The sequence below is a fragment of the Eucyclogobius newberryi genome, unplaced genomic scaffold, assembly GCF_026437365.1.
Source record: "Eucyclogobius newberryi isolate DKJ021-1_F unplaced genomic scaffold, fEucNew1.0.hap1 SCAF_9, whole genome shotgun sequence".
Taxonomy (NCBI): Eukaryota; Metazoa; Chordata; class Actinopteri; order Gobiiformes; family Gobiidae; genus Eucyclogobius; species Eucyclogobius newberryi.
The window spans coordinates 30,361,864-30,379,987 of NW_027316532.1; the positions used below are offsets into that span (position 1 = coordinate 30,361,864).

The 18,124-nt window shown below is 39.4% G+C and overlaps 3 protein-coding genes across 5 annotated transcripts; 1 reads left to right on the forward strand and 2 right to left on the reverse strand.

The window, feature by feature from the left end:
- The first annotated feature begins 406 nt into the window (after positions 1 to 406).
- mfn1b (mitofusin 1b) lies at positions 407 to 17,908 on the forward strand. Of its 2 annotated transcripts, none has more exons than XM_072437900.1 (18): positions 407 to 411; positions 11,125 to 11,282; positions 11,367 to 11,502; positions 11,984 to 12,146; positions 12,282 to 12,406; positions 12,488 to 12,596; positions 12,880 to 12,987; positions 13,097 to 13,250; positions 13,374 to 13,441; positions 14,028 to 14,149; positions 14,289 to 14,415; positions 14,484 to 14,588; positions 14,669 to 14,771; positions 14,864 to 15,090; positions 15,158 to 15,337; positions 15,421 to 15,617; positions 17,533 to 17,667; positions 17,749 to 17,908. In XM_072437900.1, exons 2-18 carry the CDS (start codon positions 11,135 to 11,137, stop codon positions 17,816 to 17,818), a joined length of 2,277 nt encoding a protein of 758 aa, XP_072294001.1. In that variant the 5' UTR covers positions 407 to 411; positions 11,125 to 11,134; the 3' UTR covers positions 17,819 to 17,908. The 2 variants fall into 2 exon arrangements, with proteins under 2 accessions (XP_072294001.1, XP_072294000.1); XM_072437899.1 differs by lacking the exon at positions 407 to 411 and adding an exon at positions 10,260 to 10,414.
- ftsj3 (FtsJ RNA 2'-O-methyltransferase 3) lies at positions 1,343 to 6,028 on the reverse strand. Its single transcript, XM_072438282.1, has 21 exons — positions 5,858 to 6,028; positions 5,641 to 5,746; positions 5,437 to 5,483; positions 5,282 to 5,361; positions 5,102 to 5,201; positions 4,837 to 5,031; positions 4,654 to 4,769; positions 4,455 to 4,559; positions 4,244 to 4,344; positions 4,071 to 4,157; positions 3,849 to 3,989; positions 3,561 to 3,696; positions 3,303 to 3,496; positions 3,114 to 3,231; positions 2,848 to 2,929; positions 2,645 to 2,780; positions 2,469 to 2,563; positions 2,288 to 2,390; positions 2,019 to 2,202; positions 1,842 to 1,936; positions 1,343 to 1,769 (listed from the first exon to the last, which is right to left on the reverse strand). Exons 1-21 carry the CDS (start codon positions 5,922 to 5,924, stop codon positions 1,523 to 1,525), a joined length of 2,535 nt encoding a protein of 844 aa, XP_072294383.1. The 5' UTR covers positions 5,925 to 6,028; the 3' UTR covers positions 1,343 to 1,522.
- Positions 6,384 to 8,947, reverse strand: plaat1 (phospholipase A and acyltransferase 1). Of its 2 annotated transcripts, XM_072437901.1 has the most exons (5): positions 8,734 to 8,945; positions 8,071 to 8,117; positions 7,116 to 7,254; positions 6,752 to 7,020; positions 6,384 to 6,540 (listed from the first exon to the last, which is right to left on the reverse strand). In XM_072437901.1, exons 2-5 carry the CDS (start codon positions 8,092 to 8,094, stop codon positions 6,439 to 6,441), a joined length of 534 nt encoding a protein of 177 aa, XP_072294002.1. In that variant the 5' UTR covers positions 8,095 to 8,117; positions 8,734 to 8,945; the 3' UTR covers positions 6,384 to 6,438. The 2 variants fall into 2 exon arrangements, with proteins under 2 accessions (XP_072294002.1, XP_072294003.1); XM_072437902.1 differs by lacking the exon at positions 8,071 to 8,117 and having other exon boundaries at positions 8,734 to 8,947.
- Positions 17,909 to 18,124: the final 216 nt, after the last annotated feature.

Genomic DNA, 18,124 nt, shown 5'->3' on the forward strand with positions numbered 1-18,124 from the left:
ACGTGAGCATGAGCAGCGTGAATGTGAAACTACAAGCATGATCCTGATGACGGTGATGACGGAAGGGAGGGATTTTCAGCAATTGGAACAACAGCGTCACGACACGAGACGCTTTACGGTTAATATAATAGATCCATGGAAAACACCGGGAAGACCTTCGGGATATGTAGGCGTAAACCATGGATCTAATGAGGGCATTCTTAAGAATAAAGTCTAAAGAATAAAGTGTAACGTCCGCTATAAAACACCAAAAGAAGAATAAAGTCGAAGACGTTCAACTAGTCTCGCGATAAAGTCTCGCAATAATAGTTTAAAAAAAAAAACATAACCAAGGACATAAGATAAGATAATATAATCCTTTATTGTCCCACATGGGGAAATTTCATTGGTGCAACGCAGGAAGATACAGAGGTAGATCCAGAAGAAAAGAACAGATCACTTATAGGAAGTCTGAAAAACACTTTCAGTAGAAGATCTCCTATAAACAAAAACTCCCATAGTCAAATAAATAAATACATAAATACCATTGCATGTGATCACGACAGTATTGTATTGTACACAATTGCACATGAATATGTGTCACGACAGCACATAGATTGCACATGAATTTCACAGTAATTGCACATGAATCACAAAAGTAATTGCACATATGACGGAATTGCACATCAGTATTAGGTTAGGTCAGTATTGCGAGTGTTCAGGACTAACAGTGTTTGTTATAAAGTCTGACAGCAGCAGGAAGGAAAGACCTACGAAACCTCTCCCTCACAGAGCAAGGGTGGATCAGTCTCTCACTGAAGCTGCTCTCCAGAGCGGAGAGTGTCCTGCAGGGGGTGACACTCATGGTCCAGCATAGATGTGAATCTAGCCAGAACCCTCCTGTCCCCCACCTCCTGCACCGAGTCCAGAGCACAGCCCAGGACGGAGCTGGACTTCTTGATGACTCTGTCCAGCCTCTTCCTCTCCCTCTCTGTGATGCTGCTGCTCCAGCAGGCCACACCGTACAGGAGCTGATGCCACCACAGAGTCGTAGGTCTTCAGGAGTGGCCCTGTCACTCCAAAAGACCTGAGTCTCCTCAGGAGGTAGAGCCGACTCTGGCTCTTCCTGTACAGTGCGTCTGTGTTATGAGTCCAGTCCAGTTTGTGGTTCAGATGAACATATAGGGTTCATGCTATAGTAGCAATCAACGCAATATCTTTTTATCCCCACACATGTATAAGAAATAAAAAAAAAAAAATGGAGAAAGTGTTTATTCAACATACTTTTTATTTACAAATGTCAGTATGTAAAATGGTGTTTTTTCATACTGTACAGCTCAGTTATATAGGATACAGTTCAGTTATATAGGATACAGCTTCAGAAAGACACAACTCTAGTTTAATTTGACAAGTTCATCACCCAGTCCACATTAGCCTTCATCAGTAGATTGACTCCAGAGTCACAGATGGATCAGTGTTGCTCTTTTCAACATAAATCCAGCTTGAAATCGAACAGAGAAATGCAACATTGAACAGGGAATGTTTATTTTCCTTTGTGTCCCTTGCCGCTCTTTGCTTTTCCTTTGCCTGGTCGTCCTTTAGCTCCTTTGCCTTTGACTCTTTGCTCCTTTTTTTGCATTGCGCGAGTATCTTTTTTCATTCGACCGTCAACCACCTTGAATACCCCTTTAACACCTGCAGGCCGTCTGACTTTCCTTCCAGCTCCTTTTTTAGTCACAACGTATGTTACTTGCTTCTTCTCTTTACCCAGGCCAGCCTTCTTGTAGATACTGAAATTCAAAACACAAAACTTAATCCATATTCAGTAAAAACATTATGGATTCTTTTGGTAGGGGTCCTACTTTTTCAGTTGAGCCATCTTCTCTTTTTCAGAGATGTCCACAGTGTTGACAACAGCCTCAGCTTTTTTCTTTGCCTGTTCCGTCTTCTTAATCATCTGGTAAAATCAGGGTTATAGTTCAGAATTTCTATAGAAGGAAATGATGCTTTTCATGATTACTACATCATGGTAATCTTACCCTCCTCTTCTTTCTAGCCTTGGCTTCAGCAACACGTTTGATTGGTCTTGCATCAATCTCCTTCCACTTCTGTTTGTATTCCTCCACCATCTCTTTAGTGACAGGTACTGGCTTTTTTCTATGTTTCCGTTCATCCTGCATAAACCACTCGGGTACCTCCCAGGGCTCATCAGAGCTAGCAAACCTGACATTTAACACATTTTATGGCATGTTTTACTTGCATATGTACCAATGATGGAGACGCACATAATTAGACAATAATACATTACCTATGAAAGGACTCATCTACAAAATCTCTGGCTCTCTTCTTTGATGCAGCTATCTGGGAGCCCAAAGCCAACCCTTCTGCATCTAAAATCTGAATTTTTTTACCTGGAAAAAGTACAATAGTCAATTAGTTCTACAGCTCTATGAGTGTGTATCTTCAACATATTTAAATTAATTTCATACTAGAGCTTTCAACAGGAACAACTTGAAAGTCATCATCCTCTGCCTCGGTGGACATCCCAGCAGCCCCACTGGCCTGCTTCATCTGCAATATCCGTCTGTGAACAGGGCATATTATTTGTTGTGGACAGATTCGAGTTGTTAAATGACTCTTAATCATTGAATGTAAATTAACCTACATTTCATCATCATCGCTGTCATCAGAATCACCGTCACTGTCCTCTGCCATCTGTGAAGGTCCTGCTTCAACTAAAGCGGTGGAAACCTCTTTTTTCTCTTCTTCCTCCTCCTCAGCTTTCCTCTTTGTGCCTTTGCCTGGAAAAATAAGTTCCTGTAAAACTTTTCCAAAGCTTGGCAAAAAATTAGGTAGAAATGGCCTTACCAGTTGGTTTGTTTTGTAACCATTCAGTATGCCTCATTTCACTCTCTGCGTCGCCTTCCAGGTCAATCTCAGAGAAGATGCCCTACAAAAACATTGATTTCATAATCCATTTGTATTAAATTGTTACATTTATTGTAACAATATATGCAACAAATATGTGCAATATCATAAAACTAGGTTCCAAAATCTCAGTGGAACATTAAGGTTAAGTGAAAGGATTACCGGTTTATATATATTTTTTTAATATATTTCTTAAAAGAACAAACCTTGCTAAACCACAAGTTGGTCTCTCGCTCTTTCTTCTCCTCTTTATCTTCCAACTCTACCACCAGACCACTCTCATCTCCTTTATCATCTTCAGCCTCCTCGTCTGCAAATTTCACTCTACAACAAAAACATACTTTGTTAGAACTCCAATAGAAAGGATGCATTTTATTCACAGCTAAAAGTCCCACTTTTTCTTTGCAGATTTTTTCTCAAGCTCTTTTTCTTTCAGGTACACTTCTTCCAAGTCGTCGTCGTCAAGTTCAGAGGCCAGTGACATTTTATCTGCCTCATCGTCATCATCAGAAGAGAGGTGAATGTCATCCTCTCCGTCCACCAAGGAATCAGCTGCTAGCATGTCGCCTTTGGATACATCAGAAAGCACCTGAGGAAACAGCAGAATCCGGGTTGAGTTAATCAGTTTAAGTAAACTTGCTTAATATTATTACCTTCTTCTTCTTGACAGTCATCAGTGAGAACAAGGACACGTCATGCGAGTCAGCAATGGACACACCAGGCAAATCCATTTTTAACTCCACACGATCTCTTCGCTTCTTCCGCTCCTTTAGTATCTTTTTCTTCTTCCTAACAGTCCACACAATAAGAGCAATCAAACTTTTTTTTAAATTTCCAACCTAGGTTAGAGTCTGCTAGGCTGACCTGCCGGACCAACCCACTTCCTTTTCTGGCTGGCCACACTACAGACCAGTCGGATTAAAACAAAACATTTGACAAACCTTTTGAGTTCAGCCACTTCCTCCGCCTTGAGCTCAGCCAATTTATTATCCATTTCTTCTTCACTATCCTCCTGCTCATCTTCTGTTTTTTTATTTTTAGGTTTATGCTCCGAATCACTTTGTTCTTCATCAGAACTTAAGCTGAGGTAAAAGCAACAAATATTAGGCGTCAGTCTTGTTCAAACCAAAAGATACAGCATCTATATATTTTTTGTAGTTTACTTGAGGTCCTGATCCACTGGCTGTGCTTTCTCTTTGAGTTTCCTATTAAGATATCTCCTAAGCTTAGTCCTCCAACTTAGCAGCAGTCTGACGACATAAGAGATAAAAAAGAAGAGTTTATCAATCATACAATGAGAATATTCAGCCATGGTATTTTGGTTCCTTTGTCTTACCGCAACTCTTTTCGACCCAACACTTTGACGTCACGACAACACTCTCTGATCTCTTCAGTTGTGGATGAATGATCCTCCAAGTCAGGGTTGTCAATTTTGAGCTGCAAACACAAAAAGACATCTAGATAATTGAAGCCTTAGTCCTAAATTGTGAACATCTAAAGAATTACAAACTGGATTGATCAGAACAAGTAATACTAGACCATCTTACCTCACTGACTTTTGATAGAAAATCTACTGGGTTTTCAGACTTGAGAAAAGCCGTCAGTGAATAACTATGAAAAAGTGTCAAATCGCCATCAGCATAACCCTCTGCCTGGAAAGGAAAATATAAACACACTGTATAATATACCGAAAACCTTCAAGGAAACTTGTGAAACATATAGTAGCAATTCTACTGTTAGCCAAACCTTGGGCTTTTTGTTAGTTACAAGGTCCTTCACAGTTTTAGCCTGCACTTCCACCTCTTTAAAGGCATGCTTAGGGTCAAAAAACTTGTTGTCAATTTTGTCTGGTGCAAGAAAACCTACAGAAAAACACAAATATTATAAGAGTCAAGAAAATTAATGTAAAAACAACACTTGCCAACTTACCCTGACAAACAACAAATATTTCAGCAGACTCATTTCTTGAGGCCTGGGGCTTTGTGGCCTGCACTTTCTTAAAAAACTGCTGAAAAATCCAAAGCAGAGGCTGGTAGTCCTTAGAGCGAAAAACCTTTGTCACAAAAGTGCCTCCTTTGTTCAAGAACTCACAGGCGAGTTTCAGAGCCATAAGCGTTAAATGAGCTGGAAGCAAAACAAGAAAAAGTTCAAGCTATTTCATGCAAGCATTTTTACACTAAATGAATTATATTACCTTGGGTAAAAGCATCATGTTGCCAGTTTGCACCCACATTGGGAGCTCCATCATTCAACACAACATCAGCTTTCCAAGTCTGGAGCTCTTTTCTAAGAGCCTGATCACAATAAAGGATATGCATTGATACAGAGACACAGCCAGACACACATTTTACTCCTGACACGCAGTGACCCTTACCTGCCTACATTTCTCTGCAGTAATGTCTTCTTGAAGCGTCACAACGCCAGGAATGGGTTTGATTGGCACAAGATCAACACCTGTAAAAAGAGCATTTGAGTGTATGCATGAATTTTAAGATTGATCCAAAACAGTTGAAAGAACGTCACACTCACCAATTACAAGACTCGACACTGGCATAAATTTTGCTGCCACCTGCAACCTAAAAAATATAGACACTCGCTTATGGTACTCGCCAAGATCACAGAATAAAAAATAAAATAAAAATCACGGCGGAATAAATGTAGGGCATGCATATTTAGCCCTTACTCAACCTGAAAGGAATATAAAATGTAGTTGACACAAACACAGAAGCTCACCATCCTCCTGGAGCAGCACACAGATCCACCACAGCTCTGGCTTTCTGAAGAAACTGGAATTTTCTGTTCAGTTGAATAAGTTTGAAAGAAGAACGAGACCGATAACCTGTAATGATAAATTTCAAATGATAAAATCATAAAGGACGTATCGATCAGCTTCAACAAAGGATGTTTTGGCAAAAGCTAACGTTAACGCATTAGAATGTGTCTGGTTTACCTGTTTCTTTGGCAAGGTGGTAGAATTTATCTTTTCGGGTCTTTCCAACTTTGAGTTTCTTCCCCATCTTGACAGTCCGATGTGAACAGTGAAGTTTGATGTAGAAATGTTTTACAATCCAAGATTTTCTGTACTGTTACCGACTGGGCATGACGAACTGACGACACGTGCGTAAAATGCGTCGCAGACAGTTACACGTCATCATTCATGCGACTTCATTCAGTGTGAATTGTCGCCACCTGCTGGCTGTCATAATTTCAGACCATATGATTTAACCATTTGTGTCATTTTTGAACTATCAATATATTCCTGCAGCATAAAATGTCAGTTACGCCTAGTCTCATCGGTAAATGTATTTATTGAATTAAATGTGCCTGTGGAGTGACAATAATAATGTGTGTGTCAAGTAGTAGAAAAAGCTTCAGTTGTAGTCATCTGGACTCAGTTTGAGTGTGTGTCAAGGCCTACACAAGCCTTTATGAGGTGTCTACTGAGAGGGAAAAATACAGAAGCTTAATGCAAAAAGGATTCTTTGAATATTTATTTAGTAATTTGGGGTTCTTTGGTGAAGTGCCCACTGGTCAGAAAGGCCTGTTCCTGGATCGTGTGTTGATCAGTCCCAGGACAGAGAAGGCACTGGCTGCGGCTGTCACCAAACTGATGGCCCCAATGGCCCGTGTAGCCTGTAGATAGAAAGAACAATATCCTGCATTTTACTGAGGACAAAGTTGTTCTGTTCTATAATTCTTTTATGCAAGAAGAAATAGGCTACTATAAATGAAGGTCTATGGCCTGTCACATAACAAATATGTTGTAAATTACATATTGGATTTCATTATTGTTTTATAAGGTCAATGAGCAAGTAAAGCAAAGTAATAATAAACAGAGAGAGACCTGTTCAGACACCCCTTCCCCGTAGCGCAGAAGAGTAACAAAGTGCTCGCAGTTACTTCCCAGCAGGTCATAGGAGACCTCTTGATCGATCAGCACCTGCGCTCTCTCGATGATCTCAGACACAGGCAGCGGAGTGTGATTATGGTCATATTTGTTGTTGACTCGATATGAGTCACTTCCAACCACCTCTTTGAGCAGCTGCATGCGGACCACTGCCTTTCTGCTGAAGACGGACTTCACACTGGACATGGCAGCGGCCTGGCTCTCATCTGTGAAGACCATAAAACATCATAGGGAACGCATGCAGTGATGTTTGGGCCTCTAAAATATCACATGAAGTATTAAAAGTGGCTGGTAAACTGACCAACGGGCGTTAAGTTGATGATGTAACCATCTCCCAGGTAGAGAGCCCAGTGCTGATAGGCTGGTCTGAAGATCTCAATGAGGTCACCTGGCTGGGGGTCACCAGGCGGGTCGGGAATGTCAGGGTCATTTGAGGCCATCTGTAAACAATGAAGAGTAGGTTGTGTGTTTTTATTAACCCAAACAATTTAATGTGTATTTTCTATGAATGAGATTTTGATTCTAACAAACTATAGATAATTTATTGTGGGCCAATACATACATGTTCTTTCAAATATGAAGTAGTATGAAATACTACTAACTGTTACTACTAACCTTGTTAAACTGTAAAATGACCAAATAAACCACCACCACCACCACCACCACCACCACCACCACCACTACTACTACTACTACTACTACTACTACTACTACTACTACTACTACTACTACTACTACTACTACTACTACTACTACTACTACTACTACTACTACTACTACTACTAGTACTACTACATTAACTAGCCCTAATGAAGCATGAACAAAGACGTATTTCATAATGAACAAATAGTTTATTAAGAATGATTCAGACAGTAAGTGAGGCTGATGTAACATCTCATTTGTCCATGGTAGTAAAAGTTTCAATCAAATCAAGACATTTAGACTTCCAAATCAAGACATTTCGACTTCCATCTAAAAAATGTTTTGAAACTGAAGATAATGGTTTGAGAAATATGTATACAGTTTGAGCACAGGAGAGTATAAATGCTCGTTTCTCAAAAATTACTTTTGGATCAAAGTTGAAATGTCTTGATTTCTAAAAAATGGCATCCAGATGACTTTTAAACCTGAATATATTTTTAATAAACCATTTGTTCATTATGTATTAGGTCTTTGTTCAGCGCTTCTTAAGGCTATTAAAGTGTAGTTGTTATAAAATGTTACCTTAAATTTCAACATACAGATTGTTGACTCACAGCAAAGTGTTGTTGTTTATCCATCCCACATCATGCTTCCACAAACACTGTGAGGAAAAAAAGACAAACATCAAATCACACATGCCACAACCCTGTGCCACAATTTTCAGATTTTGGGATTATACTGTGGATTATACAGAAAACTAAATGTAGTAAACAAAACTCAGGGATGACAAAAACACAGAAGTTGATGTAAATGGCTGAATGTATGTAGACCAATAAAAGAAAGAAAAACCTCAACAATGTATAGCTCATCCACACACACATACACAATACACACACACATACTCACTCACACAGACAATTCACTCTGGCTCTTGGTTAAGTTACAATGGCACTGACACAATGAGGAAGCTGACAGAAAAATAGTTTCCCTTCGAGTTATTTTTCAATAAAGATTTATAGGTATTGGCAGTAAAAGTCCAACCACTTTAGATCTGGACATCAGCATCAGTCCAGGAGAGCGTTTTGCTTGCACACCTCATTATTAATGGATGATAGCGCATGTTACAGTGAAAGAAAGCAGCCACATATTATTTTACCTATGTATCAGCTAAACCTGGTCAGATTTAAATACAATATGACAAAAACAATGTGACAATAACGTAACGCAAACATGTAACACACTGTAAAAGATATAGGACACATTAAAACTGTACTTACTCAAGCACAAGCAGCTTTTTCTTCCTCACCATTTTAATTATCCATGCTCAATCCACATATGACTTTCAAAAAAGGTAGTCGGATTGGGTTAAACTTCTTTCAAATATAAGCAAATACAGCTGATAATATTGTCAATATTCAAAGGCCAGGTGACAGGCTGGACGTCCCGTGAGAATATTTCAGTGTTCACAAGGCAGAGTGATTCTGACAGTGGACAGGGTCAAACACACACACAGACACAAAGAGGCGTTTCCTCTTTTCCATTGTCCCTTTACTGACAGCCTCATTTAGAAAACAACTGTGCACAAACAAGCCGCTAAATAAGGTAGAAGTAGCCTAATATAAAACCAAATATGATTATTATGGGCTGAGATCGAGATCCATGTGGAGGAAGAAGTTTGATTTTTAGTTGGAGGGACAAGGCCGATTGACCAGCCAATGTGGTGCGAGTGAAAATAGTGCTTTGTGTCAAGGTAATAGGCGATAGAATAGGTTGTGGTGGTAACCTTAGCAGAGTATTAATAATGGGTATCTTTGTACCTGACATGCAACATTTGGTAAGTCTCTTTAAATGACTTTCAAATAGGTGCAATAAATAGACTTTGTGATTGAGGATCGGCCATCATTTTAGACAGGACTCAAAAGATGGAAATGTTATGTAACCTTTTAGATATTAACAGCAAATTAATTTGCTTTGGTCCAACATAGAATCATTTCATGGGAATTCGGGATCAACAATAATAAATGGAAAAGGTGGCGTCATAGGCAATTCAAATAGGGTTGTAACTTAATTTGGTTTAGAGTAAAGCTGGGGATGGACCCTCCACCATAAAAGTTACATGCCTCGTGTACTTTTAAGGGGCTAAGATTCTTGTCTTTCTTGTTGTCAGGCCAGTCTGAGAAGGTTGGACATTAGAGGATGATGAATAATAGAACTAGAGGTAGGTCAAAGACGAGATTTCTGTATTAACCGACTCTTAAATTGGTAAAAAACAGCAGGAAACATGTTGTGTATGGAGTGAAACTTTACACATGCACAGTGATTCTTCTGAATGAACATTTGCTCCTTGATAGTTTACACTGGAGTAACCTCTGGGGCTGGATGAATTCTATGCTCTGTGATTGGCTGTTCTTGGTCTGCTAACGCGATCATCACTGACCCCGCCTTTTTAGTCAAGCTTGTAGTGTTAAGTGTCGACCACGGATATATAAGTGTTAACAAAGTAAAGTGGATCCTATATTAGACATATTAAAGCATAATCTACAGAGACCTGTATCACAACCCTTGCATTATTGTCATTTCAAACCAATATATACAAATCAATATTATCATAATTATCATTATTATTATTTATTATTATATTTGTTTTTGTTTTAACTGAAATAGATCCATATGATACGAGGCTTTGTTATGGTGGCACAGGCACTCCTTATTTGAATACATCCATTAAATTCACTTTATTTGAGTAAATATGCCACTTGCCGCTACCCGCTTTTGCCGCTTTTGTTTTGAAAGCTGTTTTCCTCTGCTGCTGTTAGCCACAGTTAGCTTGGTCACCGCCAGGTTGGAGAAAACACAAGGTTAGAAGAAGTGACAGCAAGAATTTCAACTAGAAAGCAACTTAGTATTGTAGTATTCTTCTGTGTTATGAAAGAAGTGTGCTATCGATAAGATACTGAGGTAAGCTGACATTAAGTAAGATTAAATGAGACAAGAGTTGATGCTAGCTTTAGCATTGGTTTGCCGCTGTGCTTCATCGATGTTGCTAACATGAACACATAGCGTTAATGTCCGTGTGTAATGTTGCATAATTGAGTATTACATTACGCGGTCACTATTAGTTCTACAAGATCTTTATTATTATTGTTATTTTACGTTTTTTGGAGCTTTCACTGGTCGCATTTCTTTCTTTCTTGCTTTCCGATTTTCGTAATTCAAGATTATTTTTGTAGATATTTTTTGTGTGATTCCTCCTATTACTTTTGGTTTTCCTCGGTCTTGTAGTTTTCTAGGAATTTATCTTCAAATTTTCCATTTTTCATCAGACATTAGTCTTTAGGCTTTATTCTTTTGACTTTATTCTCAGTGTTCGTCATGCAATGATCCTAGCAACTGTCCAGAACTACTTGTGTTGTACTGCTTGTGTTTGTTTTGACATTCATGGTAGTATTCATTTTGGTGTTTCTCGGTTTTGTAGTTAAACGTTTCCCTATTAGTAATAATAGAGAAACTTGGTGTTTTTGTCATGCAATGATCATGGCACATGGAACTATTAGAACTGCAAAGTAAAGTTGAGAAAGCTGCATTAGATCTATGTTTCATTTGAATAATCCTCATAAATATGGCATTGATTAAGAGCTTTATTCCTGTGTAATTACCTCTGGCCTCAGATCTGTCACGATGGCTTCAGCTCCTCCACTCAGACGAACAGACTCGGCCTTTGGGGATTTATCCCCCTTGAAGCACTTTGTGTTGGCCAAGAAGATGATCAGTGAGGTGTTTGAGCAGCTACTGGATTATGTCGAAGAGACCTCTGCATTTGTTGAAAGTGAGAACATTGACTTTACCCACATTTTAAACTGTTAATTTTTCACTCCGTGTCAAATTAATCATTTTCTTTCTTGTTTTGCAGAAACTTGTGAAAACAAGTCTCTGGAAAACATTGCAAATGAGGACCAGAAGTTGGAGATTCAGGCTTATGCTGACAAACTGTCAATCATCAAAGATGTGCTAGCAAGACGACACATGAAAGTCGCATTTTTTGGCAGGTATGTTCATTTTTTCCCATTCAAATGATCTTATATTTTTATTTTTTTATTTGCTAAATAGTGAACGTCCGTTTACAATAGGATGTTTATAGCCCATTACAGGGCTGTAAGTAAACAAAGAGGGTAGTCTCAGGAGGTCCCCCCCGGTGGGCAGGGCTTACTGAGAGTAGCATAAATATTTGAATTCCCAGACTGATTTTCAGATTGAGAATGATGAGCGTTGAAACATTTTGTTTTTCTATAAACCGGTCCAGATGACTCATGACTAGAAGTATGTATTTTAATGTAAATCTGCACATTAAATTAATGTATGAATGTGAGTCGGTGATTGGTGATGGTTGACGGGGCTGAAGGCACAAAAGTAACTCAGAGTATGTGGAGGGAAGGAATAATGCATGACAATTGTAAACGTTGAGTGTCTGAAAAAGTTGATCAAAAGCGAATGCATTTTTATTATTTTTAAATTATCTTTTGGTTTTAGGACGAGTAATGGCAAAAGTACTGTGATCAATGCGATGCTGCGAGACAGAGTATTGCCCAGTGGTATTGGACACACAACCAATTGTTTTTTGAGTGTGGAAGGCACAGATGAGGACAAGGCTTATCTGAAGACTGAAGGGTCTGAAGAAGAAAAGAGCATTAAGGTGACAAAAGGTTTATGTTAAAAAAACAACAACAACAACCTATAAATTAGATGCTCTAAAACTTATGTGTATATACATATACATGTATATGTGTGTAGTATTCTCTTGATGTGTGGTTACTTCACCTTGATACAGACTGTAAACCAGCTCGCTCATGCACTGCACATGGATGAGAGTCTGGATGCTGGCTGCCTCGTTCGGGTCTTTTGGCCAAAGACCAAATGTGCTTTACTTAGAGATGATCTGGTACTTGTCGACAGGTAAATTATATCACATATCCAAAGGGGTATCTTCATTTGAATCTCAATTAGCTAATTTTCTAATCTGCACTATACTTCCAGTCCAGGAACTGATGTTACAACACAACTAGACAGCTGGATTGACAAGTTTTGTTTGGACGCTGACGTTTTTGTCCTGGTGGCTAACTCTGAGTCCACTCTTATGAACACGGTAAGAGTTTGAATTATTTCTTTGTGTTTTGCATTTGTGAATTAAAAAAAATAATACTTGTAATATGAAATCAGTGGACATATTAATTTTAGAAGCAGCGATGGGTAGAATATGTAGTTTATTCATGCCAACTCCAGCCCAGTTATTGTTTGGTCCTCTGGCATTTAAACAATGTAAACTGAGGCTTAGCCTCTTAAATTTGAATTCCTTTGTAAAAGGGGCCACTAGTGAATTGCTCATTGACTGCAGTTTAAAAGTAATGTTTGACTCTTTTATCATCTAGGAAAAGCATTTCTTCCATAAAGTAAATGAGCGACTGTCAAAACCAAATATCTTTATATTGAACAACCGCTGGGATGCCTCTGCAAATGAACCCGAGTACATGGATGATGTGAGTCAGTCTCACCATAATCTTTTTACATATGACATTAGCGACAAATGTATGTTTATGTTTACACTTTTTACATTGCTCCTTTATTAAAAAAAAACATTTGTTCCAGGTGAGAAAGCAGCACACTGACCGCTGTGTCAAATTCCTTGTGGAGGAACTGAAGGTTTTGGATGGTGAAAAAGCCCCTGACCACATCTTCTTTGTTTCTGCCAAAGAGGTGCTCAACTCGCGTATGCAGCGAGTGCAGGGAATGCCTGAGTCTGGTAAGGGCATAGCCACAACAGTTTAACATTTTATGGGAGTAAATGGGTATGTAATGTGCATAACATGAATTTGACAACCTTAATTTGCAGTTGATGTTTTTATACACATGTTTTGCCCTACAGGGGGAGCATTGGCTGAGGGATTCGAAGAAAGACTGAATGAGTTCAAGTGCTTTGAGCGGAGGTTTGAGGTGGGCCTTGGTGTCTCTCATTACACTAATGACCAGGATATATTTCCAGAAATGTTGCCAATACTAAAAAATAGTGGTTGGTTAATCAAAGCTACTTTTAAGGGATATTCTTGACGTTTGACCTGATACATACTTTAGTTTTTAATTTGCCAGCAGCGCTATGTTTGTAGTTTCACTCCAACAGGACTTTTGCCACTCAAGTGCCTTTTCACTCAACCTGAGTCTTCATTGCTGAAGTCTAGATTCACTTTGGCGATGGCTGATTTGATTTGTTTTATCACGAATTGTGTTTTCACTCTTAAGTTCTTTTGTGTTTCTTCCATTTGTTGTTTAATTAATACACTCAGTTATTCAGTTCAACATTTTCATGTTTTTATAATTTATGATTACTGTGACACTACTTTGGCTGCTGGACACAAGATGTACAACTGCTACGGCCATTTTAAATGTTTCAGAGTCTTCTCTTTTGTTAAAGTAGCAAGTGTCCATCTTGCCACTGTTTGTCTGGTAGCAGTCCAGTTTGGTAGCAGTCCAGTTTGTGCAGCCCTGTGAGTGTCACTGTAATGTTTGTGTTACGGCCTCGCAGGAGTGTATCTCGCAGTCAGCAGTGAAAACAAAGTTTGAACAGCACACTATCAGGGCCAAGCAGATCACTGAAAAAGTGAAGAGCATCATGGATGCCATCAACATTGAGGCGGCAGAGAAGAGGTGGGAAACAGTTTCTTCTTTTTATCGCATGATCTTTTGCTCAAGTGAGCTGGTAAAGAAATAGCATATAGAACATTTTTTGGTTCAGTAATATGGAGTATCTAACATTGTGACATTTGATTGGGGTTGGGGTTTTCAGAGTGGCGGCTCTGGAGGATAGAGAATACCAGATGGATCGACTTGATTTTGTAAGAAATCAGGTGAACTTGCTCATCAATGACATCAAAAAGAAGATCAAAGCCATCAGTGAGGATGTCGAAACAAAGGTACTGCAGTACTGGTTGTGGGTACACAGCACTTGTTTCAGTTTCAGCCTCTTCATTGTAATATTTAGGTGTCCAGTGCGATGGGTGAGGAGATCTGCCGTCTCCATGTAATTGTGGATGAGTTTCATGGAGACTTTCATCCCTCATCTCACGTTCTCAAGCTCTACAAGTCTGTAAGTACAGATCCCCATTTTGTTGTGTGCACATACTGTACAAAGAAATGTATATCATAAAATAAGAATCCTTCTTGCAGGAGCTACTAACTCATGTTGAGGAAGGTATGGGCAAAAACCTGGCCTTCCGCTGTTCTGATGCCATCACTGCCTCAGTTCAGTCATGTCGGGGTTACATGATTGGTACAAGTTTTGCTTTCACTTTCAACTTTAAAAATCTTGAGTCCAGTAAGTGATGTCACAAACTCCTAACTCTTGTTTCTCCTTGTCTTCAGAGAGTATGCTTCCTCTGCTCCCGTCTTCAGCCCAGGGGCAAATCAACATGTTGGTGCCAGGCAGGAGGTTTGATCTGAGTTATGACCTAAATTGTGCCACAATCTGCTGTGACTTCCAAGAGAACATAGAGTTTCAGTTCTCTCTAGGCTGGGCAGCTTTAGTTCACCGCTTCCTGGGCCCTGTCAATGCACAGAGAGCCCTCAAAATAATGGACCAGAACATTATGGTAAGTCAATACTATTATATCACACGTAAAATGTGTATGAACAGCCTAATTTAAGTTCCTTTTGCAGACTTCCCAACCAGCGTTGGCTCCAGCTCAGACCCCATCTTCAAGTCCTCCCTCTATCGTGGCACCAGCAAACCAACAAACAGCCGTAATGACACATGACGAACTGATGCTGGCTATGGCAACAAACGTGGCCTCGCTTACGTCGCGCACATCCATGAGTGTTATAATTGTGGGGGGTGCGGTATGTTGGTTTTCAATACCTAAATTCAAGTTTCTGAAATAACAAACCCAAGCCTAACTGGTAATGTTTTGTGCATGTTTTAGGTCTACAAAGCAGTTGGTTGGAGGCTCATCGCTCTCTCTGCCTCACTTTATGGTTTGGTGTACCTTTACGAAAGATTAACCTGGACCACAAAGGCCAAAGAGCGCACTTTAAAACGCCAGTTTGTGGACTACGCTACAGAGAAGCTGCAGCTGATTGTTAGCTTCACAAGTGCTAACTGTAGCCACCAGGTCCAACAGTAAGTGTTTGGGGATTCTTTTAGATCATGGGATCCAAAGTAAGGTTCAAGGAGTGGCTGAGATAACATTCCATTACTATGATTATTATGATTATTAATTCATTATAAAATTACAAAAAATACAACATGATCCAGTTGTGCATTGAGTATACTATCAATATTTGAAATGATCCATCCATTTTTTTCCGCTTGTTCCCTTTCGGGGTCGCGGGTGACTGGAGCCTATCCCAGTGACTTCGGGCCTTAGGCGGGGTACACCCTGGACAGTGGCCAACTTGTCGCAGGGCCAACACAGAGACACAGACATTACAGACAGTTCACGCTCACATTCATTCACTAGGGCCAATTTGGAGTCACCAATTTTTACCTAACACATGCATGTCTTTGGACGGTGGGAGGAAGCCGGAGAACCCGGAGAGAACCCACGGTAACACGGGGAGAACATGCAGACTCCACCCAGAGAGATCATGTGATGTTGGTCTGGTCCGGGAATCGAACCCACGATGTCCTTCTTGGGAGGCAAGAGCGCTAACCGCCTTTGCCACCGTGCACCCATATTTGAAATGGTGATAATTGAAAATGTTTAGATACTGGATCAGTGTATTAAAAGACAACACATTGCAACTACGGATACAGTACTGAGAAATTAAAATCATTTTATATTTATGACACTCGTTAAAGTTGCACTATGCACATTTTCTGGGGGAAGGTCCGCCACCTGCTTTTTTTCCATGAAGATGTTATTGCTGCGCCTGGAATGTTCCACAGTGTAGCATAAAACTATTTATATCTGTGGAGACGGGTGACACCACCTGGCCAAGTTACAGGTCATATCTGAGTCTTAGTTTGTACTTTGCACTTGTTATTGTACAGTTTCCTTTTGCTTTCTACGAACTACAGAATATTTCACACTTGCATTATGATGCCATGGTATAAACCCCAAAATGTCCCCATGTGTGGACATTAAAGGCTATCTTATCTTATTTTAAAGGGTTGGCCTAATAAGCTTAATAGCAAACCTAAAGTTTCCCTACACCGTTTCGGTCTTTCCGCATGTCAAGTGTTATTGTTTCTGGAATAATGACCAAATATACCTGACTGAAAAACAAATCTGATAAGAGGTGACCCCACTCACAGGAAGAGTGCGGTGTTTCAAGTTATTATTTTTATTTATTTCAAGCCATATTGTGGAACATACCATGCCAAGTTAGGAGACTGTCATGGCCCCTCACCAGAAAAGATACATAGTGCAACTTTAACTTTAGTCTTTGTGAGACCCTGGTTGAGCCAGGGTCTCACAAAGACAAAGAGGATTCTAATAGCCCATTAAAATTCTGAATACAAGGGGGGAATTTCTGTTGAAACAAACAACTCTTTCTACTTCAGGAAGGCTCCGCCCAATGGGCGGGTCTTACCACAGAACAGTATTAATATCGGAGGTCTCGATCTAAATTCTTTTATTGACAATGACTCTTGGATGAGAGTCGAAACGTCTATTTTCTAACTGAGTCCAGATGACTACAACTGAAGCTTTTTCTACTTTAAGCTTACATTGCTTTTTACTTACTTACAATTCAGGTAATTATTTATAAAGTAATTAGCAGTGCCTATTTTTGTCCAGAGTAGTAAACTTCATCTCACTCAGTTGCAAATAAAAAGTAGTATATTCTCAATTATGACGACATTTTATATATTTCTGTTCTATTTTAATTATATTGATGTCCAAAATGCTCAAACATTCTTTAGCATATAAAATGTTGTACATTTTTTGTTGCCTTTTGAAATCGAGTGCTGGTCCTCAAACCCCTGGTTGGCAAACATGGCTCTAATACAGCGCTCGTTTACATCTGGTGTACCTGTCCCACTCCTGCCTCACTATGTGCTGGTTTTATGACTGTGTCCTCTTTGTTACCAGGGAGATGGCTACAACCTTTGCTCGCCTGTGTAAGCAGGTGGACCAAACTCAACGAGAACTAGAAGCAGAAATACAGCGACTCACTGTGAACATCGATGAACTGGAGACGGTGCAGAGCCACGCCAAGAGACTGCGGTCAGTTCAGCCCCTTAATGCAGCTATTTAAATTAAAACATGAACATATATTTTTAACCAATGTTTTTCTTCTTTGTGCAGACATAAAGCCACAGATCTGGAGAAACATTTGGAAGCGTTCACAAAACAATATCTGCAACAACAGAAGTGAAAAGCCCAACTAGTCAAAAGTATTTATTTTTATAATGAGTTGTGTGTTTTGTTTTGAAAATATGAAGTCTCTTGCCTCTAAAAAAAAAAAATCTGATGTTTGTCAATTTCCTCTGTTTGTATATTATTTAATATTTTTGTAGATCAACAAAATAATTAGCTGACTTCATGTTTTATTTAATACTCCCCACTACTGTAACCGTCACAGATCAGAACATAAACTATGATCGGCTGAATATTCCCACAAGTTGGTGCTGTGATTTCAATTGGATGCCGTACTCTTTCAGGCTCATTTGGCACCATTTTG